This window comes from Salvelinus alpinus, chromosome 4 (assembly GCF_045679555.1).
Source record: "Salvelinus alpinus chromosome 4, SLU_Salpinus.1, whole genome shotgun sequence".
NCBI lineage: Eukaryota > Metazoa > Chordata > Actinopteri > Salmoniformes > Salmonidae > Salvelinus > Salvelinus alpinus.
In genome coordinates this window covers 34,516,256-34,541,172 of record NC_092089.1, presented here as the reverse complement: position 1 = coordinate 34,541,172, position 24,917 = coordinate 34,516,256, and the positions used below count along the sequence as shown (strand labels likewise).

General features: G+C 42.9%; 1 protein-coding gene across 4 annotated transcripts; it reads left to right on the top strand.

Annotated features, from left to right (window-relative positions):
• The first annotated feature begins 8,614 nt into the window (after positions 1-8,614).
• LOC139573379 (NXPE family member 3-like) lies at positions 8,615-22,145 on the top strand. 4 transcript variants are annotated; one of them, XM_071396755.1, is made up of 6 exons: positions 8,615-8,716; positions 17,847-17,963; positions 18,875-19,638; positions 19,783-19,853; positions 20,110-20,322; positions 20,416-22,145. In XM_071396755.1, the coding sequence occupies exons 2-6, from the start codon at positions 17,862-17,864 to the stop codon at positions 20,958-20,960; spliced, it is 1,695 nt and encodes a 564-aa protein (XP_071252856.1). In that variant the 5' UTR covers positions 8,615-8,716; positions 17,847-17,861; the 3' UTR covers positions 20,961-22,145. The 4 variants fall into 4 exon arrangements, with proteins under 4 accessions (XP_071252856.1, XP_071252855.1, XP_071252853.1 ...); XM_071396754.1 differs by having other exon boundaries at positions 18,872-19,638; positions 20,113-20,322; XM_071396752.1 differs by having other exon boundaries at positions 18,872-19,638.
• Positions 22,146-24,917: the final 2,772 nt, after the last annotated feature.

Here is a 24,917-nt window from a genome sequence, read left to right as displayed (position 1 = left end):
CAGACGAATTAACAATCTAAATTAACCCTTTTTGCACTAACTTTGTTGACTCATACGCTGCTGCTACTGTTTATTATCTGTCACTTTAATACTAGTAATACTAGTTTAATACTAGTTCTATGTACATACTGTAGCTACCTCAACTACATCGTACAACTGCACATCGACTCGGTAGTTGTATATAGCCAAGTTATCGTGGCTAATTTTGTATTTATTATTACTTTTATTACATGTTTTACTTTTCTGCTATTTCTCTATTTCCCTTCTCTCTGCATTGTTGGGAAGGGCCCGTAAGTAATGGTAGCTAGCGAACTTCCGTACATCAGTGTTCCGTACATTTTACCTTATTTTAGCGGCCAACATTTTTTATACTTCCAGGTCAACTGTAATATTAATACCATTGTAAAACACAATTGCTCACCGTTCCAGCAAAATCAATGACGAGACCTTCACGCTGCCCGTCTCTCCATGATTGAATAAAGCAATGGAGCTCCAACCGGGTCTTTTAAAAATTGGTAGAGGGGGAAGCGAAGGCTACTGAGTGAACGTGAAAAGGGAAGATATGTTGTGTGGGGAAACTGCTTTTTTCACCCGATTTGTCCAACTTATCACCTCTAAATTACACTTCAAAGAGTTTATATAATGTGTCATTATATTCCTATTTGAAGGTTTGTGTCGAATTTGAATAGGGTTTTTTAGGGCGGCACTAAAGTTATCTTCACAAGTAAACTGCGGCTGTCACGGCTCGCAGTGATGACATAAAAAAATGCACTATTGATTGTGAAAAGAAAAAATAAATGTTTTTATTTGTATTATTAATATTTTTCAGGGGGTGCCCTCAGCACCACTACTTCCCGCAGCTATGGGCCCTGCTCCTTTTTTCTGACATGGCTCTGTCTGATGGTTTTATATGCATTAGAATTATTCTTCCGGTTTTGGTTGGAAATACCGTTTTACCAGGGAGAAAAGTGATTTATTCTTGGGATGGAACATTTGTAAAATACCAACAAACAAAAAAATAAACAAAAAAAACACATAATAAAAATAATTGTACCAAGGATAGCAGACTAGCATGTTAGAAAACATAGATAGAGATAGGATCTTTAATGTTTTAGAGCAAGAGTTTGTGTTCATGGTAATTGTTGTTCAATAAAAGCCTCAAATGAAAGTGTGAAAGTACTCGGTCAGTATCTTTCTGTTTTATATCATCATGTTACTCATGCAAAATATGCACTAAACTCTCCAAAGAATTACCATAGGAGAGGGATAACACATAAACAAATAGGTGCTCAGTCTGAAACAGATAACATAAGATACAAGACATGCCTTCAGACACACAAACACAAAAGGACCATTTCCGTTGAAACCAGGGCACGTGCAGCTGGTTCAGGACATTGTCACCGTGTACCCTTTGACCTCCATGCCAGCCCTAGAGACTGCCAAGGACACCAAAGTGGAGAAGATCGTCAGCAAGCAATTTACATTGACCCCCCCCCCCCACTACTTGTACACTGCTGCTACTCGCTGTTTGTTTGTCACCTATGCATAGTCACTTCGCCCCCACCTACAGTTGAAGTCAGAAGTTTACATACACTTAGGTTGGAGTCATTCAAACTCGTTTTTCAACCACTCCACACATTTCTTGTTAACAAACTATAGTTTTGGCAAGTCGGTTAGGACATCTACTTTGTGCATGACACAAGTAATTTTTCCAACAATTGTTTACAGACAGATTATTTCACTTATAATTCACTGTATCACAATTTCAGTGGGTCAGAAGTTTATATACACTAAGTTGACTGTGCCTTGAAACAGCTTGGAAAATTCCATAAAATAATGTCATGGCTTTAGAAGCTTCTGATAGGCTAGTTTACCTCATTTGAGTCAATTGGAGGTGTACCTGTGGATGTATTTCAAGGCCTAACTTCAAACTCAGTGCCTCTTTGCTTGACATCATGGGAAATTCGAAAGAAATCAGCCAAGACCTCAGAAAGAAATTGTAGACCTCCACAAGTCTGGTTCATCCTTGGGAGCAATTTCCAAACGTCCGATGGTACGACGTTCATCTGTATGAACAATAGTGCGCAAGTATAAACACCATGGGACCACGCAGTCGTCACACCCCTCACGAAGAAGATGTGTTCTGTCTCCTAAAGATTAACGTACTTTGGTGCGAAAAGTGCAAATCAATCCCAGAACAACAGCAAAGGACCTTGTGAAGATGCTGGAGGAAACAGGTACAAAAGTATCTATATCCACAGTAAAACGAGTCCTATATCGACATAACCTGAAAGGCCGCTCAGCAAGGAAGAAGCCACTGCTCCAAAACCACCATTAAAAAAGCCAGACTACGGTTTGCAACTGCACATGGGGACAAAGATCGTACTTTTTGGAGAAATGTCCTCTGGGCTGATGAAACAAAAATAGAACTGTTTGGCCTCAATGACCATAATTTTGTTTGGAGGAAAAATGGGGAGGTTTGCAACCGAAGAACTCCATCCCAACCATGAAGCACGGAGGTGGCAGCATCATGTTGTGGGGGTGCTTTGCTGCAGGAGGGGCTGGTGCACTTCACAAAATAGATGGCTTCACGAGGAAGGAAAATTATGTTGTCACGGCTCCTCCTCTGCAGTGCAGGGGGCTGTTCCTCCTGCAGGCAGAGGAGGGTCGTTAGTGATTGGAGTCACCTGGGCTCAGGGTATTTATAAACTGTTTCACTAATCACCTCTCTCTCTCTCTCTCTGCTCCTCCAGGTATGATCATGTTTTGTTTGTTCCTTTGTAGTTTTGCATAGTTTTCACTCAGTCATGTTCACACACACATATTCACGCATCCATGCACTTTACATACACCTTACATTATGATACTTCCACACTCATTCCTTTTTCTTAGTTTGAAGTTAATAGTTTTGTTTATAATAAAGAACACTTTAATTGGCCTATACCTGTTGTTCGTGTCCCCTCATTTTTGTCACAGGCTATGAGCCGGCTTGTGACAATGTGGATACATTGAAGCAACATCTCAAGACATCAGTCAGGAAGTTAAAGCTTGGTTGCAAATGGGTCTTCCAAATGGACAATGACCCCAAGCATACTTCCAAAGTTGTGGCAAAATGACTTAAGGACAACAAAGTCAAGGTATTGGAGTGGCCATCACAAAGCCCTGACCTCAATCCTCTAGAAAATTTGAGGGCAGAACTGAAAAAGCTTATGCGAGCAAGGAGGCCTACAAACCTGATTCAGTTGCACCAGCTCTGTCAGGAGGAATGGGCCAAAATTCACCCAACTTATTGTGGGAAGCTTGTGGAAGGCTACCCGAAACGTTTGACCCAAGTTAAACAATTTAAAGGCAGTGCTACCAAATACTAATTGAGTGTATGTAAACTTCTGACCCACTGGGAATGTGATGAAAGAAATAAAAGCTGAAATAAATCATTATCTCTACTATTATTCTGACATTTCACATTCCTTAAATAAAGTGGTGATCCTAACTGACCTAAGACAGGGAATCTTTACTAGGATTAAGTTTCAGGAATTGGGAAAAACTGAGTTTAAATGTATTTGGCTAAGGTGTATGTAAACTTCTGCCTTCAACTGTACACGTACAGATTACCTCAACTAGCCTGTACCCCTGCACACTGACTCGGTACCGGTGCCCCATGTATAGAGCCTCTTTATTCTTATTGTGTTACTTTTTATTACTTTTTATTTTAGCCTACTTGGTAAATATTTTCTTCTTCTTGAACTGCGCTGTTGGTTAAGAGCTTGTAAGTAAGCATTTCACGGTAAAGTCTACACTTGTTGTATTCAGCGCATGTGGCAAATAAAGTTTGATTTGATCTGAGAATCTCACAACCGAGCGTTTTCATCTCCTCCTCTGCGCCCTCGAGAACAGAACAAAGGAGAGAGAGAGGGAGGTAGTCAACAGTTTAATAATACACAGTATGTTTCGTTGTGAAACCATGTTGGTATCAATGTTCCCGAACAGATTTCACTTCGTTTCCCAAATTAAGCACTGGGTAGCTGTAGTAACAGGGTTGGAGAGCCCATGGCATACAGAGTACTGGGTAGCTGCAGGAACAGGGTTGGAGAGCCCAAGGCAAACAGAGTACTGGGTAACTACAGGAACAGGGTTGGAGAGCTCATGGCATACAGAGTACTGGGTAGCTGCAGGAACAGGGTTGGAGAGCCAAAGGCATACAGAGTTTGGGTGGAATATCACCTGTCGCGCAGCAAGAGGCTGCATGCTCCTCAAACAGTGTTAGATGCCTGGAGTGAAGTAGGCCAAGTGCTTTCTTTATAAGCCCAGACATTTTTATATATGCAGTCCTGTGTGAAAAGAGTTTTGATGGTTGTCACTAAAAAGAGGAGGATCCCAGCTGCTACTGTAACGGCAGTCTAAGTCGTCCTCCTCCTCAGACGAGGAGAGGCGAGAAGGATCAGAGGACCAATGTACAGCGTGGTAAGTTTCCATGATTTAATAACAAGAAAACTAGACAAAATACAAAACAACAAACGTACTAACCGTCACAGTCCCGTGTGGCACAAACACTGACACAGGAAACAACCACCCACAATCCCCAACACAAAACAAGCCACCTATATATGATTCTCAATCAGGGACAACGATTGACAGCTGCCTCTGATTGAGAACCATATTAGGCTGAACACAGAAACAGACAAACTAGACACACAACATAGAATGCCCATCCAGCTCACGTCCTGACCAACACTAAAACAAGCAAAACACATAAGCACTATGGTCAGGACGTGACAGTACCCCCTCCTGAGGTGCGGACTCCAAACGCACCCCTAAAACTCAAGGGGAGGGTCTGGGTGGGCATCTGTCCGCGGTGGCGGCTCCGGCGCAGGACGAGGCCACCACTCCACCATTGTCTTTGTCCCCCTCCTTAGCGTCCTTTGAGTGGCAACCCTCGCCCCCGACCCTGGTCTAGGAACCTTCACAAAGGTCCCCCCTAGATTTAGGAGGTAGCTCAGGACAGAGAGGTAGCTCAGGACAGAGAGGTAGCTCAGGACAGAGAGGTAGCTCAGGACAGAGAGGTAGCTCAGGACAGAGAGGTAGCTCAGGACAGAGAGGTAGCTCAGGACAGAGAGGCAGCTCAGGACAGAGAGGCAACTCAGGACAGAGGGGCAACTCCGGACAGAGAGGCAGCTCCGGACTGAGTGGCAGCTCCGGACTGAGTGGCAGCTCATGACTGGAAGGCAGCTCATGACTGGAAGGCAGCTCATGACTGGAAGGCAGCTCATGACTGGAAGGCAGCTCATGACTGGAAGGCAGCTCATGACTGGCGGGCAGCTCATGACTGGCGGGCAGCTCATGACTGGCGGGCAGCTCATGACTGGAGGGCAGCTCATGACTGGCAGGCAGCTCATGACTGGCAGGCAGCTCTGGCAGCAACTGACTGGCTGGCGGCTCTGGCGGCTCCTGACTGGCTGGCGGCTCTGGCGGCTCCTGACTGGCTGGCGGCTCTGGCGGCTCCTGACTGGCTGGCGGCTCTGGCGGCTCCTGACTGACGGACGGCTCTAGCGGCTCCTGACTGACGGACGGCTCTAACGGCTCGGGACAGACGGGCGGCTCTAGCGGCTCGGGACAGACGGGCGGCTCAGACGGCTCGGGACAGACGGGCGGCTCAGACGGCGCTGGGCAGACGGATGGCTCAGACGGCGCTGGGCAGACGGATGGCTCAGACGAGCAGTGCAGGCGGCGTTGAGCAGACGAGCAGTGCAGGCGGCGTTGAGCAGACGAGCAGTGCAGGCGGCGTTGGGCAGACGGCCGACTCTGACCTGCTGAGGCGCACAGTAGGCCTGGTGCGTGGTGCCGGAACTGGTGGTACCGGACTAGAGACACGCACCTCAAAGCTAGTGCGGGGAGCAGGAACAGGGCACACTGGACTCTCGAGGCGCACTATAGGCCTGGTGCGTGTTGTAGGCACTGGTGGTACTGGGCTGGGGCGGGAAGGTGGCGCCGGATATACCGGACCGTGCAGGCGTACTGGCTCCCTTGAGCACCGAGCCTGCCCAACCTTACCTGGTTGAATGCTCCCCGTAGCCCGTCCAGTGCGGGGAGGTGGAATAACCCGCACTGGGCTGTGTTGGCGAACCGGGGACACCATGCGTAAGGCTGGTGCCATGTACACCGGCCCGAGGAGACGTACTGGAGGCCAGATATGTTGAGCCGGCTTCATGGCACTTGGCTCAATGCTCAATCTAGCCCGGCCAGTGCGGGGAGGTGGAATAACCCGCACCAGGCTATGCACACGTACAGGAGACAGCGTGCGCTCTTCCGCATAACACGGTGTCTGCCCGTACTCCCGCTCTCCACGGTAAGCATGGGAAGTGGGCGCAGGTTTCCTACCTGCCTTCGCCACACTACCCTTTAGATCCCCCCCAAGAAATGTTTGGGATTTCTTCTCGGGCTTCTTACCGCGCCGTCGTGCTAACCTCATTCGCCGGTATCCCTCCGCACATTGCTCCATCGAATCCCAGGCGGGCTCCGGCACTCCGGCACTCTCCCTGGGTCAACCGACCACCTGTCTATTTCCTCCCAAGTGGTGTAACCCAGATCCGGCTCCTGCTGCCGAGCTAGCTCCTCGAAACGCCGCCTCTCCGCTTTTGCTGCCTCCAGCTCCGCTTTGGGGCGGCGACACTCCTCTGGCTCTGCCCAGGGTCCTTTACCGTCTAGAATTTCCTCCCATGTCCATTCCTCCTGGTACCGCTGCTGCTGTCGCTGCTGCCCGTTGCCACGCTGCTTGGTCCGGGTTTGGTGGGTGGTTCTGTAACGGCAGTCTAAGTCGTCCTCCTCCTCAGACGAGGAGAGGCGAGAAGGATCGGAGGACCAATGTACAGCGTGGTAAGTTTCCATGATTTAATAACAAGAAAACTAGACAAAATACAAAACAACAAACGTACTAACCGTCACAGTCACGTGTGGCACAAACACTGACACAGGATACAACCACCCACAATCCCCAACACAAAACAAGCCACCTATATATGATTCACAATCAGGGACAACGATTGACAGCTGCCTCTGATTGAGAACCATATTAGGCTGAACACAGAAACAGACAAACTAGACACACAACATAGAATGCCCACCCAGCTCACGTCCTGACCAACACTAAAACAAGCAAAACACATAAGCACTATGGTCAGGACGTGACAGCTACTATATTTATTTCTCAGCTGCTATTAAACACATGATCCACTATAAAACCGCAGTAGCCTATCCGGGGGAAAGTGGCCTCCATTCCCTATTCCAATGCTTTTTTCCCACTGCCCCTGTTCCTGAGAATGAGCCATTCTAAGTCTAAACAAATTTTACATATTAGTAAAGACAAGATTAAATTGAGAATAGTGTTACAATGGGAATTTTAAGGTTTGTGCTTTTCTTGTAACTAATTGCTGTGTTCAAATCATGTGCTGTTCTATAAACCAATTTCTGTGTTCATGCAACTGGTTGACTGAACAAATCCTCTTATCAGTAGCTGCAAATTGGCAGTACACCCAGACCTTGTTTTGAGAACAAACTAAAGATATCTCAGTTTCAAGGTCTCAGTTTAGAGAGGAGAAGCCTCGTGAAGTGTTGGTCTGTCACATGTTATGAAACAGTATTGGTCGGTCACATGAATGAAACAAAACGGTAATGATTAATTAATTATGCTAAATCATGCAAATATAATTTGTCTGTGTATAGCCATTTATAAGACAACTGCCTGGTCTGCCAAGAGAGAGCTCCTGATTGACATGTGTATTATGGTGTATTGAGTTGGTTGGAACCTCTCCAGCGTGCTGACGAATAAACAATGATTCATTTAAGATAGACTTCGAGTGTCCCTGTGTAAGAATTTCCACGACAGGGTGATAATATGATCACTTGATGAGAGAACAGCCTGAGGCAAAGAAGAGAGCGCAAGCTTTTTTTGAGACGTTCTAAAATCAGTATCCTATAGTCGCATCATGTAGCCCATAAATGTTTTGATTTCTAAGACATTCTAAGGTTTGTATCATTCACAACTAAAGTAGACAAATAACACAAAATCGAGCATATAGGACATATTTCAAATTATAACTTTTACACTCAACATAGCCACATCATATGCGCACTCGCCCCAAAATGGAAAAAATTCCTTTCTATTTTATCAAGCTAAGTTCAATTATATTGTTACTATAAAATCATATAGTATAAAATAATGGCACGGGACTTATAAGCATATCTTGTCTGCTAATTGAACTAGCCTACAGCCTATGGTATGGATGCATAGACAGAAAACATACAGGAGTAGACTGACTCATATTCTGTTCTTCTGAAATACATTTTCTTCATATAATATTGTTTCTTTAGACCTGCCTAAAATTAATAATGGATGTATTGTGATGGTGTATATTTGTATTAGACTTTTAAATGTAGATGTTCCTTAGGTGCGCATCAGCGGCTTGTATGCATGGAGGCCTGGAGATGCTGAACGTGTTTGTTAATTAACAGTCAATTACTGTGAGACCAGCAGACATTTGCATGACAATAACTGCCAGACAAAATGTCATTACTGACACAGCCCTAAATGCGCCCTCTATCTACTTCTATGGGTGTAAAGGACATAAGAATGCTCTTCAGACAGACAGCCTTGAATAACAGTGGACAGGACATCAACTTCGTAAATAATTTATTCTAGACAAAGAGGGACAATACATAAACGGTAAGCAACTACAGCACAACTAACTAACTTAATCAATTATAACAGGAACCACATGAGCATATTTAATCTGTTGGTACAGGCTGCATTGTATTGATCTTTTCACAGTAAATGTGGAATCAAGGATTAGAGAAAAGAAATGACATGCAAAGAGCCAATCTTTAATTTTAGCTTGGTCTGTTCCTTAACAGGTTATTGATTAAGTACCATTTCTCATTGATTGCAGTGGCCTACACCCTGCTGGCATCATAATCAGCCTAATGAACTTTGTGCCAAAAATAATGATAATTCTGGTCTTTCTGTTTCCTCCCCCTGTGAGGGTATTTTAATACATCTCTTTTACCATTTAGAAATGAAAACACTTCATGTATCTAGTCCCCCCATTTGAAGTAATTTGACACTTATAGTATAGTCCAAAGTTACATCAAGCTTTTGACTGTACAAACTTGTTGGATGCATTTGCAGTTTGTTTTGGTTGTGTTTTGGATTATATTTTGCCCAATAGGAACTGAATTGTGAATCATTTATTGTCATTTGAGTCACTTTTATTGTAAGAATAGAGCATAAACAATGTAATTGTAAACCAACACTTTTTAGTCTCTGATTATGGTTAACATGTTCATTTTGTCCAATGTGAGTAATTCTGTTGTTGAAGTACATTAGACCAATAAAGCAGGCTGATCACTAGAAATAGACTTTGGACATTTGAAACGGCCCTGAGAACGTCGATATATGCCGCCTTCGGCGCTCACACATTTTTTAACTCTTGCCGGGCACTCATGCAAACTCATGATGCTCAGAGGCAAAGGGCGCTGATCAGAATAAAGCGTGCTGCTCTGACCACTGCGCTACGACAGTTCATAATGCTCTTGCAAGCCGTGAGAATACTTGATGATACTTGATGGAAACAGTGCATTGTTTTTAATTATTTTGTTTTAAGCTTATCCCAAACCATATCCCTAACCTAAACCACTCGGCATTAATACCTAAACTTAACCCTTTGAGTTGTTTCGGTTTTAACCCTGTAACCATGTGGAATTAATGCTTCCATAATACGTTGAATATGTAAGTGAAACTATGAGATCTTGTTGCAATAAAACTACAGTACTCCAGCATGTGTCAAACCTTCGTACGCTGAAAAGTCTTGTTAGTGCATAGGTCAAATTAGCATTTCAATCTCCTGTCTTTTTCGGCTTCAGACAAAAGCTAATATTTCACAAAATGTATTTTGTTGTATTAATAATAACTTACCAAAACACATAAATATATTGAAACAAAATGGAAGCAAATTGAATTTTACAACAAAATAAGGTTTCTGGGGCACAAGAGGATTTGTGACAGCTGTGAAGAAATGTAGATGTGCAGGCTACAGTAGCAATGGCAGCTCTTAAAAAAGAAACCTAGATAACTAAATAGTTGATGTTACAATTGAATGTTTATTGGTCAGTGTTGTTGTTTACATGCACACACACACACACACATACACACACATACACTCAAAAACAGTGGCAGGAACATGGGGGGATATAAAGAATGTATCAAACAGCCTTGGCGTACTTATACCACATGTGGGCAGAGACATCCTCAAAGCACAAAACAGACACACACACAACATGTGAATACATGGATTCCACCACCGTTGCACACACTCACACAGACTTGTTTTTCGTCAAGGTGCGAAGTTAGACGGCAGTGTGCTTTGGGATGGTTGAGTTTCTGTTCTGTTATTTTGGTATTATGGTGTAATATCAAAGTAGCAGTCGTATAACTTCATGTAAAGCCACAGAAAGCCAGTAGCTGCCTGTTAGGAATGGTAGGATGGTAGGAAAATTATTTCCAAACAATCAAATTCATCATGGTATATTATTGAGGGGGTCAAATTGACCTGTCTCTAATATTGGGGGGGTGGGGTCATGACCCCTTGTCCCACCTGTAGGTTATGCGCCTGCACACACAAACACACACCCTAGCCTGTGTAATATGTGTAATATGAACTTACGGGCAGTTCCTGCTGTCAGTCTGATTACGAGGGTCTCTAATTCCCCTCAAATAGACCTTAAAGAGCCATAGTGTTCCCCTGTACATGACACACACACAATATTGGGAATCTGTAGTTAGACATATCCTGGCTTTTTGTACAAGTTTTGTGGTGTCATCATGAACACATTTTGTTAAAATGGGTTACCTATCTCCCTTCTGGACATAATGCATTCCTATGGGTTTCAAATAAAATAAAATAGTATTGGTCACATACACGTGTTTAGCAGATATTGCGGGTTTAGCGAAATGCTTGTGGTTCTAGCTCCGACATTGCAGTAATATCTAACAAGTAATATCTAACAATTTTACAACATATACCCAATACACACAAATTTAAGTAAAGGAATGTAATTAAGAATATATAAATATGGCCAAGCAATGTAAGAGCAGCATAGACTAAGAGAGTAGAATAGTATAGAATACAATATATACATATAAGATGAGTAATGCAAGATATGTAAACATTATTAAAGTGACTAGTGTTCCATTTATTAAAGTGGCCAGTGATTCCATGTCTATGTATATAGGCAGCAGCCTCTATGTGCTAGTGATGGCTATTTAACAGTCTGATGGCCTTGAGTTAAAAGCTGTTTTTCCGTCTCTCGGTCCCAGCTTTGATGCACCTGTACTGACCTCGCCTTCTGGATGATAGTGAGGTGAACAGGCAGTGGTTGTTGTCCTTGATTATCTTTGTGACATCGGGTGCTGTAGGTGTCCTGGAGGGCAGGTAGTTTGCCCACGGTGATGCGTTGGGCAGACCGCACCATCCTCTGGAGAGCCCTATTGTTGCGGGCGGTGCAGTTGCCGTACCAAGCGATGATACAGCCCGATAGGATGCTCTCAATTGTGCATCTGTAATAGTTTGAGGGTTTTAGGTGCCAAGCCAAATTTCTTCAGCCTCCTGAGGTTGAAGAGACACTGTGTGTGGGTGGACCACTTCAGTTTGTCAGTGATGTGTATGCCGAGGAACTTAAAGCTTTCCATCTTCTCCACTGTGGTCCCGTCGATATAGATAGGGGGGTGCTCCCTATGCTGTTTCCTGAAGTCCACGATCATCATTTACTTAGAGTGATGTGTACAGGGTAGGTTTCCTGACACATTTCTTAAAAGTGGCATTTTATAATATCATATTGTAATGGGAATTTATTAGATTCATTATTTTCTTGCATTTGAGTATATACTGTTATAACTAAGTACTGATCTTCCTACCTTTGTCTTGTTTAACTGCCAGTATCAAATGTCTGCCAGTGTTGAATGTTATGGTTAAAGTTTGCTTTTTGATTTCGCAGAGGAAACACTGATAATGTATCTGTGACACTGAGTGGTTCTGTAGACGCTGATGTTGTGACTTCCTACAAGCCTTTCGGGCTGGTATTTACTGAAAACTCGGGTAGTGTGTAATTCATATTTTAGGGCCTTCTCAGAAAAGAGCCTATTCAACATTTTCTCTGTTTCTATGCAGGAGGTATGTCCCTGTTGCAACTTATAATTAAACTGATAATATTTTTATTGAAGTTATCCCTGACTGCTCTCCTTTTTGTTCAGCTGGAAACTTACAAAGTTACATGTATTATATATCATTGTAATCAGTAGACTTCAGGGAACATAACTTTTTTACAGTGTAAAAGGTAACTTTGTATTTAATACATCACTTTCAAAGTAAGGAAATACCAATTTGTACAGCAATGTAAAATACATTTTTATTGTTGTTGCAATCATCAAGGTAACAACAAAGACCATATGGATTCAGTTGTTCATTAAATGTGTTCCCCAAACTAATACAAACATTTTAAGCTATTTAGGGGTCGTGTAGACCCAACACAGGGGAAGCCATAACACAAAATGTAAAAGAATGCAAATGCATTTTCAGCACACTGACCAAGGCTTAGCTAAAATGGCACTCTATCAGGTTTTGTTCCGCGCCTATTTTCACACTTCTAAACCAAATCGAAAAATGTTCCAGCTTATCTACTGGACTAAGAGGAGTAGCGTTTTTTAAATGTTTTATTCTTTTTAAATGACGTAAAATACATCATGGAGGACCTTGTGTCCTTGAGACATCTTTTTTCCTTGTGAGGGGAGGGATCCCTGTACTGAATTTCTGGACTCTAGCTCAAACAGGGGGCATGATCTTTCAAAGTTTGCATCTTCAATCCCTTGTTATAGCGCCACCATGTGGCCAATTCACATGGCATTGCATGAAAGAGTATGGCCCATGAGCCTTTACCATAAGGCCAAGTTGCACCCACCTAGGCCTTACGATCCCAAGGGAATTTGCATTTTAAAATAACCTTACAGAAAAAGATGCTAACAAACAATAATAATAATAATAATAATAATAATGAACGCCAAGAAACACAATTGGGTTTTTCAGCAGCTTTGCTGCTTGAACCCCTAACTACTGTACTTAGTTACCTGACTAACTAGCAATTTTTTATAATATAGTTTTAATTGTTACTGCACATCTTCCTTTTTTCACAGCTGTCACAAATCATGTTGTACTCCATCAACCTTGATTTTGATGTAAAATTCTATTTGCTTCAATTTCGTTTTGGTAAGTGTTAATATAATGTCCTTTTTTATATCTGGGCGTGGTCCAAGTTGTACAACTAAGGGCAGTTTAGTGTCTTGTTGTAAAAAAAGTACATCTGGAGATCCTTTGAATGGTAATGTTTTGTGATACTTTCAACTCATCCTGTGGTATATAATCAAATTCTAAGCTATTTTATAACGTCTCAAATTCATCACTTTACTTAAGACGGTGTCTGTGAACACTCTATAAGGGCATATGACATGGTTACGACCCCCATCATTCCATTCAATGTAATAATGTGGCACAGAGGTTGGTAAATTACATAACAACTTGTTATAACATCTGGTATGCAGACGTTATGTAGCATGTAACAACATATGAAATAAGTTGTCATGCAGACTGTGTAATAGCAGCAGTGGTGGAAAAAGTACCCAATTATCATACTTGAGTAAAAGTAAAGATACCTTAATAGAAAATGACTCAAGTAAAAGTAAAAGTCTCCCAGTAAAAATTATATTTGAGTAAAAGTCAAAGTATTTGGTTTAAAACATGCTTATGTATCATTAAGCCAACCAGATGGAAGTTAAAAAAAATATATATTTTTTTTACGGATAGCCAGGGGCACACTCCAACATTCAGACATTATTTACAAATGAAGCCTGTGTGTTTAATGAGTTCACCAAATCAGAGGCAGTAGGGATGATCAGGGATGTTCTGTTGATAAGTGCGTGAATTGGACCATTTTCCTGTCCTGCCCATTCAAAATGTAAAGAGGACTTTTGGGTGTGGAGTAAAAAGTAGAATATTTTCTTAAAGAATGTAGTGAAGTAAAAGCAAAAATAGTCCAAAAATATAAAAGTAGTAGTACTTTCAAATATTTTTACTTAAGTACTTTACACCACTGAATAGCAGTTGTTATTAACAGTTGGCATTAGAGCGTATGACAAAAGGATGAACAGTCTTCTATAACACTCATTATAACTAGGTTTATAAAATTGTATGCCGTTAGCCATAACTATTTAATTAAGCAATAAGGCACTAGAGGTGAAAGCAGAGGTACAGTACAACACCGCCTCGCGTGCCTTATTGCTTTTATATAGCATTTACCAACATATTATAGTATTTTGGAGTTAGTGCTATCCAGATTCCTTGGGACGTAACTACCTTAAAGCCTAACACCTGGGTAAAAAAAACAGGTTGGCCCAGTGCAGTAAAAACGTGATTTTTCTGTGTTTTATATATATTCCCACACTATGACGATGTAACAATACTGTGAAATTGTGAAAATAATGATAATGCCCATTATAGTGTAAGAGCTGTTAGAAAAGACTGCATGAAAATTCAGCCTGTTTTGGTGGGATGGAGTTTTGGCCTACCTGGTGATTTCAACTCTGTCACGTCAAACATTCCACATGGAACGACAGTAGGCCTACACTAGCTTTTTTTCTACTGGCATTTACTTAGATCCATAATAATGACGATGATGCATTATTTCACCTGGCCAGAAAACTTTTACAAAAAAGCCAGGATATGTCTAACTAAAGATCCAATATTGTGTGTGTGTGTTTAATGTACAGGGGGAAACTATGGCTCTTATTCGAGACCCTCTTAAAACCTGGGCTAAATCAGGGTCATGTAGAGGGTTTCTTGGTCGTCTTATACAAACCTACTTTGAAACAAAATTATACACCTCACACAGGGTTGTGGACTTAAAAGAAATAAGACACCTGCACCATGTCAGATATACTGTAGAGTTGAAATGTATTCCGTTTTGATTTTGCATCCCAATATTACACTTTATTTACATCACAGAAGACGGAAATATAACAAAACCGTTTGACGTAGAAACACCGGATTTGAAATTAAGAACATTAATAACGTTCTACTCATGAGGCCACTAGAGGGCGCTTTTGTCATTCGACTGCAGGAAAGAAACTGCCCTCACATTCACATGTACCTAATCCTAAACTGACTTGGGATTGTTTTAAAATGGTCATACCATGGATCATTTTTGCTACTTGATTTATAACTTCAAGACCCCTGTAGGTATCACCATTTTATATGTATTTTTATTAAACATTGCATTTGGCATTACCGCTATTAGCCCATAGAAACACATTTATACACTGCAGAAAAAAATAATCATACAATTCATGAAAATTAAAATTGTTTTGAGGTGTCTGTGCTATATCTGAGAGATATAAGAAAGATCAGGAAATTATTCTATATATTTTTTATCATATGTAAGCCCCTTTTTTTGGTACTAAACTACTTCCATATATACAGTGCATTCAGAAAGAATTCAGACCACTTGGACTTTTTCCACATTTGTTACATTAGCCTAATTCTAAAATTGATTAGAAAAAATAGGGTCGAGCTCAGAGTGGACATGAAGCTAGGGTTAGGGCCTTATCCTAGACATAACCCTAACCTTGACTGTGATTGAGCTAGCTAACCATCGTTCTTGCACACAACCAATCGTGACCTTATATGGATGCCTTGTGTTGAGTTACGTGTTAGAGAATGAGAGATTTAGTTATTTTCAGTGTAATTTGCAATCTGGTGACAACAAATCATTGATGCAAATAAGGCACGGCTCCCTCCCAGTGATTCAAACGAGACCGAATGATTCCAACAAGACCAGATGCAACTTTTCCATGGGAGAAGACAGCGTTTGCACCCATAAATTGACGGGAAAAATACTACAGACCTCTATAGAAGCGAGCCTCTTGATGTGCGCTCCGGGAGAGAGAAAAAAGGCTTCTGATTGTATAACATTTCAAAATCCAATTGCAGGAAATACATACCTTTTGGAAGCAACTGTTGTTCTCAACTTTCTGTGGGTATTCTTTTTATTTGTCATCTCTTAATATTGAGATTAACAGCAACTATTTTACAACTGAGATATTTTATATGGCTTTCAGATACGAAGAGTGCGAAATGCACAATTGTGCATCGGCCATTGCGAATGTATAGGGTAGCAGGCTACAACTGCAAGGTTTTTTTATGACATTACACTGTTAGAATAATACATGACTACTAGCAGTGGGTGTTATATTTAGTGTTAGCGATCTAGCTAATGTGTTTTGAGTTTTTACTTTCTCATGTGGTGAATAAGCCCCCAAATAAATGACACTATGATATTAGTACACATGGAAGTTAGTGATTTATGTTAACTATATGTTAATGAGGCAATACAAATGTGATGTGACTAAAATATGTGTCACGTCTTCTCCGGCGCTCGACTCCGGCGCTCGACGTCGCCGGTTCACTAATCACTGGCTCTGAACACCATCATTACGCACACCTGGCACTATCGTTACGTGCACCTGCGCCTCATTATGAGACTCACCTGGACTCCATCACCTCACTGATTACCTCCCCTATATCTGTCACTCCCTTTGATTCATTCCCCAGGCAGTATTAGTTGTTTTTCATATCCAGATGCTATGCTTGTTTTGTATCGGTCCATGTTTATTGTGTTATTAAACTCACCCCCTGCACTTGCTCCTTGACTCCCAGCGTCTCCGTTACAATATGACTAAAAATAAATGGCATTTAGTTTACTAAAATGGGCCACTGTTTTAGTAACCGCAAAACACCAGTCTCAACGTCAACAGTGAAGAGGCGACTCCGGGATGCTGGTGTCACGTTCGTCGTAGTGAGGAGACCAAGGCGCAGCGTGATAGGAATACATTCTTCTTTTAATGAAGAAAAACACTAAACAAAGTAACAAAAACGAACGTGAAGCTATTAAACAGAGTGCTGACACAGGCAACTATACATAGACAATAACCCACAAATGGAAAATGGCAACCTAAATAGGATCCCCAATCAGAGGCAACGATAAACAGCTGTCTCTGATTGGGAACCAATTCAGGCCACCATATACCTACAAAAGACCTAGACTAACAAACACCCCATGACATACAAAAACCCTAGACAGGACAAACAAGCATACCCACCCTCGTCACACCCTGACCAAAATAATACATAAAACATAGAAAACTAAGGTCAGGGCGTGACAGTTGGCCTTCTAGGCAGAGTTCCTCTGTCCTGTTTGTGTTATTTTGCCCATCTTAATCTTTTATTTTTATTGGCCAGTCTGAGATATGGCTTTTTTTTGCAACTCTGCCTAGAAGGCCAGCATCCCGGAGTCGCCTCTTCACTGTTGATGTTGAGACTGGTGTTTTGCGGGTACTATTTCATGAAGCTGCCAGTTGAGGACGTGAGGGGTCTGTTTCTCAAACTAGACACTCTAATGTACTTGTCCTCTTGCTCAGTTGTGCACCGGGGCCTCCCACTCCTCTTTCTATTCTGATTAGAGCCAGTTTGCGCTGCTCTGTGAAGGGAGTAGTACACATTTTTCAGAACAAGAATAGACTGACGAGTTTCAGAAGAAAGGTCTTTGTTTCTGTCCTATATCTGAGAGGTATAAGACAGAAAATGTAAAAAAAAAAAAACTTATTTTTACAATTTAACTTGGTCAAAGAAAATGGCTCAACAGAATTAAATACAATTGTGATCTGTCCCTTACCAGCTTCTTTGTGTCAACATCAGGCTGACTGACAGAGGATGGCCACCATGTGGAGGAGCCTGTCCAAATATATCTGTATCTTCATCCTGCTGGCCCTGGCAGGCCTCTTCTTCCTGTTCAGCAACATAAACATTCTGGAGGTAGGGTAAAGCCATCTGGCCTAATACGAACCAATCTCACATTGTTTCTATCACCCTCTCCCCCTCATCAGGGGAGCTACACTCGGGCATCACTAGCTGCTTTTATCAACGTGGGTGTATTTACATGCACTAGTGTTGCTTTTAATTATATTGGGTGGCACAAAAACAGTCCACAGGAAGCCTTAAGTTAAATACAATTCCATTTCAACTTACTGTGCTGGGTGGCAGGAATGTTGGTCATTATGAAGGTTGGAATCTGAGACAAAATATCTGAAGGATCGTATTATGAAACATACTTTCCAAATGTGGGTCTGTTGTAGACCCACTTCCTCTCTGTCCACATATGGCACATGTGAAGGACTTTTATTTTGACATGAGGTAAGTAGAGGAAGTCGGTTGACAACAGACCCACATTTGGAAAAATCTATTTAATAATACGATCCTTTAGATATTTTTTCTCAAAGTCAGCCTTCATAATGACCAACAGTCCTGCCCATCGGCACAGTAAGTTGAAATTGAAATGTATTTAACTTCTAGCTTCCGTGGACTGTTTTTGTACAAACCAATACAATTGAAAGCAAAGCTAGTGTATGTAAATACACCCACGTTGCTAACAGCAGCTAGGGCGTCACAAAAACAGTAGGTTTTTAGATGCTACACTTGATGCATAGATTTTGCCAGCATCAGCAGAATACAACCCACTTTATCAAGTTTTCTTGGGTGTGAGTCATGCATCAAATTCTTGAAAATAGTACCAGAGAGTCATTTTACACTGAACAGCGCAAGCCTCTCACAGAGCTGTGCTGCTTATGTCCAGGTTTCATTGAAATTAATGGAAGCGTCACACGCTCTGCAAAAGTTAGTGTCCAGTGTAGCATGCCTGTTAGTGACCTCTCCTCTTTACTCAGCAGAAGCTCAACTGCCAAGCAGTGTCAATGTTCTACCAGCACCAAAGCAACATCCTCCTCCCAGAGGGCCCTTCTCCTCTGGACCGCAACCGGAGCCACTGTAGCCAGGAGCCCTCACCGGAGGAGGCTCTGGAGGAGCGTGACCTCCTGGAGTCCATCGCCTGGCCACAGCCTCAGACCCATTCTGTGAATGTGTCCCTGAACCAGACCAGTGACCCTGCACACAGCCTTTTTGTGATCCTGCCAGCAGGGGGCAGGAGAGAATGGCACGTGGGGGACCAGTTGGAGGTTCTGGTCCATATACATGACTTCCAGGGGCGTCCCAAGAGCTATGGTGGAGACTTCTTGCTGGCCCGGCTGCATTCCTCCACATTGGGGGCAGGCGTTGCAGGACAGGTGCTGGACCACAGGAATGGGACCTACTCTGCCATTTTCCCATTACTATGGCAGGGGTCTGCACAGGTGGAGGTGACACTGGTCCATCCTAGTGAGGCAGTTCATGTTCTACGACGGATACGAGAGGAACGGCCCGACCGGATTCCATTTCAGAGTCTGTTCCGCTCTGGAAAACTGTCCCAGACAACTGTATGTAACCTGTGTCTGCCGACAAACCAGAGGCCGCTGTGCAATTACACAGACCCCCACACAGGGGAGCCCTGGTACTGCTACAAGCCCAAGCTGCTGAGCTGTGACACACGGATCAACCATGCCAGGGGACCCTATGTGAACCATCTGCTCGTGAACAAGGAGGCATTGCTCTTTCAGAAGTTAGTGAGTTTTACAGTATGCAAGTGAATGAGTTTGAAAGTGTGTGAAATGTATTCACAGACTTTGTTTCCAATGTATCAGATTGCAAGCTGCATTGAGTTTATTTAACATTCAAATATGATTCTTTCTCCACTTTTTCTCAGTGGTGTGAACATCAAAGTTTCCATTCATCCTTCAGGGTCTGACAGTGTCATTGTGCTGCCTGAGAAAAAAGGTAGGCGAGCAAGGAGATACCACAGTACAACTGTGTGTTTATCTTTTTAACACTAGCTAGCCAGCCTACTAACTGATCTGCTCTGCTTTGTGGCTGTTTACTTCAACCCTGGAGAGTTTCTGGGTGTGCAGGACAGTATTCAAGCCAACTACTGCATCTACAGTAATGTAAGGTGGGAAAGTCCTAGCACCTCTATTGCCTGTAAAGTGATGATGCTAGCTGGTGGAAGATGTTTGCTTTTCTCTATCAAACAAAGCAGACGTGGAGAGAAGCAGCATGAAGACAGAGTCTACCGGGATCACTCCTTCCGGGTATTACTTCCAAGGGTCATGGCGAGCGCTGGGTGGTGGTGTGATGCGCCAGTTTAACGTCTCATCTGCCACTCAGTGTCTGAAGGGCAAGGTGGTGTACATGTACGGAGACTCTACTGTCAGACAGTGGTTTGAGTACCTCAACACCTTAGTACCAGGTGAGTCCTGCGGCATCTTTCACTCTCTACTGTGCTTTCTAACGCTCTCTTCTGTCTGTCCAACTCCCAACTCTCCCTTCCTCTTTGTGACAGGCCTGAAGGAGTTCAACCTCTACAGTCCTAAGAATGTGGGGCCCTTCATGGCAGTGGACAGCACCCACAACATCCTGCTGAAATACCGTTGTCACGGTCCTCCAATCCGCTTCAACACTGTCATCGCCAGTGAGATGCGCTATGTAGCTAATGAGCTGGATGGCCTAACTGGTGGGTCAAATACTGTGGTGTTCATCAGCATATGGTCCCATTTCAGCACCTTCCCTGTGCAGGTCTACATTCGCCGACTACGCCACATTCGGCGGGCGGTGGTGCGGCTTCTGGACCGGGCTTCGGGGACCCTGGTGGTGTTGCGCTCGGCCAACCTCCAGGCCCTGGACCCGGAGGTGAGCCTGTACAATAGTGACTGGTTCTCAGTGCAGCTGGACGGGGTGCTCAGGGCTATGTTCAAGGGTCTGGATGTTTTGCTGATAGACGCCTGGGAGATGACCCTTGCCCACCACCTCCCCCATGACCTCCACCCACCTCCTATCATCATCAAGAACATGATAGACAATATCCTCTCTCATGTCTGCCCAGAGTAGAGCTAGCAGATTAAGAATGATTTATGTCAGAATTCTATCATTCAACACCTACAGTGTGCAATATTCAAAAAAATCCTAGAAATACCAAATTCTGCATACCATACATGTACATTATGTGTTTTTACTGTTGTCACATCACAATGAATGATGATTGTTACTCTCAAAATGTGGGAATGTAAAAAAATGCCTGCACATTTTGTCTGTGAACATTTGTGTCCAGATTTCTCTATTGAGGCTTACACTGAGTGTACAAAACATTAAAGACAACCGCTCCTCCAATGACATAGCTTTAACCTGGATTCACTTGGTCAGTCTATGATCCCTTATTGATGTCACTTGTTAAATCCACTTCAATCAGTGTAGATGATGGGGAGGAGACAGGTTAAATAACGATGTTTAAGCCATGAGACAATTGAGACATGGATTGTGTATGTCTATCATTCAGAGGATGAATGGTAAGTACACAAGATTTAAGTGCCTTTGAATGGAGTATGGCTGTAGGTGCCAGGTGCACACCGTTGGTATAAAGAACTGCAATGCTGCTGGGTTTTTCACGCTCAACAGTTTCCCTTGTGTATCGAGAATGGTTCACCACCCAAAGGCCATCCAGCTAACTTGACAACTGTGGGAATCATTGGAGTCAACACGGGCCAGCATCCCTGTGGAATGCTTTCGACACCTTGTAGAGGTCATGCCCCGACGAATTGAGGCTGTTCTGAGGGCAAAAGGGGAGGGTGCAACTCAATATTAAGAAGTTGTCCTTAATGTGTTGTACACTCAGTGTATATCGAACGGAAGTGATTTGCTTATTTTAAATCTTTTATAAAAGTACAGACTGAGCTTCAAAATAGTATATCATACACTGTAGTTGGAGGAAACATGGGAAAGTTATTTTGCTTTAAAAGGTGATAAACTTGTTCTCCCACTTTGGAGACAAGTGTGAGAAAATTCCCTTTGAAAGATTTTTATGAGATTTTCACACCTCCTAGAGAGCTCTTCTTTGTTTACACCAATTCAGCATAGTTCACACCCTCTTAAGCCTTAGCCCAACCCACAAATTAGAAACGCATGTGAGTCAGCATGGCATTGTCCTCCAGAAAGTAGTCTCACTACTTCATCCCTAAGAGTCTGTTGATGCACCCGTGTGTCAATCCAAGTAACATAATAAAAAAATCTGCGTCTCAATCCACCGCATCCGCCTATGTTGGCTTTCTGCATCTGCGATCGAAGGTGCCTTAGTTACAGTGTTATTTGGAGTTACAGTGGTGTTTGTCAGACCATGAGACATCCCGAAAATTGGTCTTCTCGCGAAACATCTGTAGCGTCCAAACGGTTTGGCTTACAAACTATTATGACCACTCTATGGAAAGGGAGACTCTCACAAACACGATGGTGTTGTCTGTTTTGCTACGACTACCACACATGTCACAGGACCCATACGAATGAGTGGAAGTATGGAGGTAGTTTTGTGCCCCCCAAAAATAAGGGATGTCAACAAAAACAAAACAATCCTGAGCTTTCTAATACATTGCATTTGGAAAATGTTCAGACCCCTTGACTTTTATGTTAAGTCCTTTTTCTAAAATTGATTAAATTGTTTAGTTTTTTCTCATCAATCTACACACAATCCCCCATAATGAGAAAGCAAAAACAGTTTTTTTTTTATGTTTGCAAAATGGAAATATCACATTTGCAAAAGTATTCAGAACCTTTACTATGTACTTTGTTGAAGCACCTTTGGCAGCGCTGACAGCCTCTAGACTTCTATGGTATGAACCTACAAGCTTGGCACACCTGTATTTGGGGAATTTCTTCCATTCTTCTCTGCAGATCCTCTTAAGCTCTGTCATGTTGGATGGGGAGCGTCGTTGCACAGCTATTTTCAGGTCTCTCCAAAGATGTTAGATCGGGTTCAAGTCCGAGCTCTGGCTAGGCCAATCAAGGACATTCAGAGACTTATCCCGAAGACACTCCTGCGTTGCCTTGGCTGTGTGCTTAGGGTCTTTGTCCTGTTGGAAGGTGAACCTTCACCCCAGTCTGAGGTTCTGAGCACTCTGGAGCAGGTTTTCATCAAGGATCTCTCTGTACTTTGCTCCGTTCATCTTTTCCTCGATTCTGACTAGTCTCCCAGTCCCTATCGCTGAAAAACATCCCCACAGCATGATGCTGCCACCGCCATTCTTCACTTTAGTGATGGTGCCAGGTTTCCTCCAGACATGACGCTTGCCATTCAGACCAAAGAGTTCAACCTTGGTTTCATCAGACCAGAGAATCTTGTTTCTCATGGTCTGAGAGTCCTTTAGGTGCCTTTTGGCAAACTCCAAGTGGGCTTTCATGTGCCTTTTACTGAGGAGTGGCTTCTGTCTGGCCCCTCTACCATAAAGGCCTGATTGGTGCAGTGCTGCAGAGATGGTTGTCCTTCTGGAAGGTTCTCCCATCTCCACAGAGGAACTCTGGAGCTCTGTCAGAATGACCATCGAGTTCTTGGTCACCTCCCCGACCAAGGCCCTTCTTCCCAGATTGCTCAGTTTGGCCGAGCAGCCAGCTCTAGGAAGAGTCTTGGTGGTTCCAAACTTCTTCCATTTAAGATTGATGGAGGCCACTGTGTTCTTGGTGACCTTCAATGCTGCAGATATTTTTTGCTACCCTTCCCCAGATCTGTACCTCAACACATTCCTATCTCAGAGCTATACGGACAATTCCTGTAAGCTCATTGCTTGGGTTTTGCTCTGACATGCACTGTCAACTGTAGGGGACTTACAGTTAAAGTCGGAAGTTTACATACACCTTAGCCAAATACATTTATACTCAGTTTTTCACCATTCCTAACATTTAATCCTAGTAAAAATTCCCTGTCTTATGTCAGATAGGATCACCACTTTATTTCAAGAATGTGAAACATCAGAATAATAGCAGAGAGAAAGATTTATTTCAGCATTTATTTATTTCATCACATTTCCAGTGGGTCAGAAGTTTACATACACTCAACTAGTATTTGGTACCATTGCCTTTTAAATTGTTTAACTTGGGTCAAACGTTTCGGGTAGCCTTCCACAAGCTTCCCACGATAAGTTGGGTGAATTTTGGCCCATTCCTCCTGACAGAGCTGGTGTAACTGAGTCAGGTTTGTAGGCCTCCTTGCTCGCACACGCTTTTTCAGTTCTGCCCACAAATGTTCTATAGGATTGAGGTCAGGGCTTTGTGATGGCCACTCCAATACCTTGACTTTGTTGTCCTTAAGCCATTTTGCCACAACTTTGGAAGTATGCTTGGGGTCATTGTCCATTTGGAAGACCCATTTGCGACCAAGCTTTAACTTCCTGACTGATGTCTTTAGATGTTGCTTCAATACAGTATATCCACATAATTTTCCTCCCTCATGATGCCATCTATTTTGTGAAGTGCACGAGTCCCTCCTGCAGCAAAGCACCCCCACAACATGATGCTGCCACCACCGTGCTTCACAGTTGGGATGGTGTTCTTCGGCTTGCAAGCCTCCCCCTTTTTCCTCCAAACATAACAATGGTCATTATGGCCAAACAATTCAATTTTTGTTTCATCAGACCAGAGGACATTTCTCCAAAAAGTACGATCTTTGTTCCCATGTGCAGTTGCAAACCGTAGTCTGGCTGTTTAATGGCGGTTTTGGAGCAGTGGCTTCTTCCTTGCTGAGCGGCCTTTCAGGTTATGTCGATATAGGACTCGTTTTACTGTGGATATATATACTTTTGTACCTGTTTCCTCCAGCATCTTCACAAGGTCCTTTGCTGTTGTTCTAGGATTGATTTGCACTTTTCGCACCAAAGTACGTTCATATCTAGGAGACAGAACATGTCTCCTTCCTGAGCGGTATGACGGCTGCGTGGTCCCATGGTGTTTATACTTGCGTACTATTGTTTGTACAGATGAACGTGGTACTTTCAGGCGTTTGGAAATTTCTCCCAAGGATGAACCAGA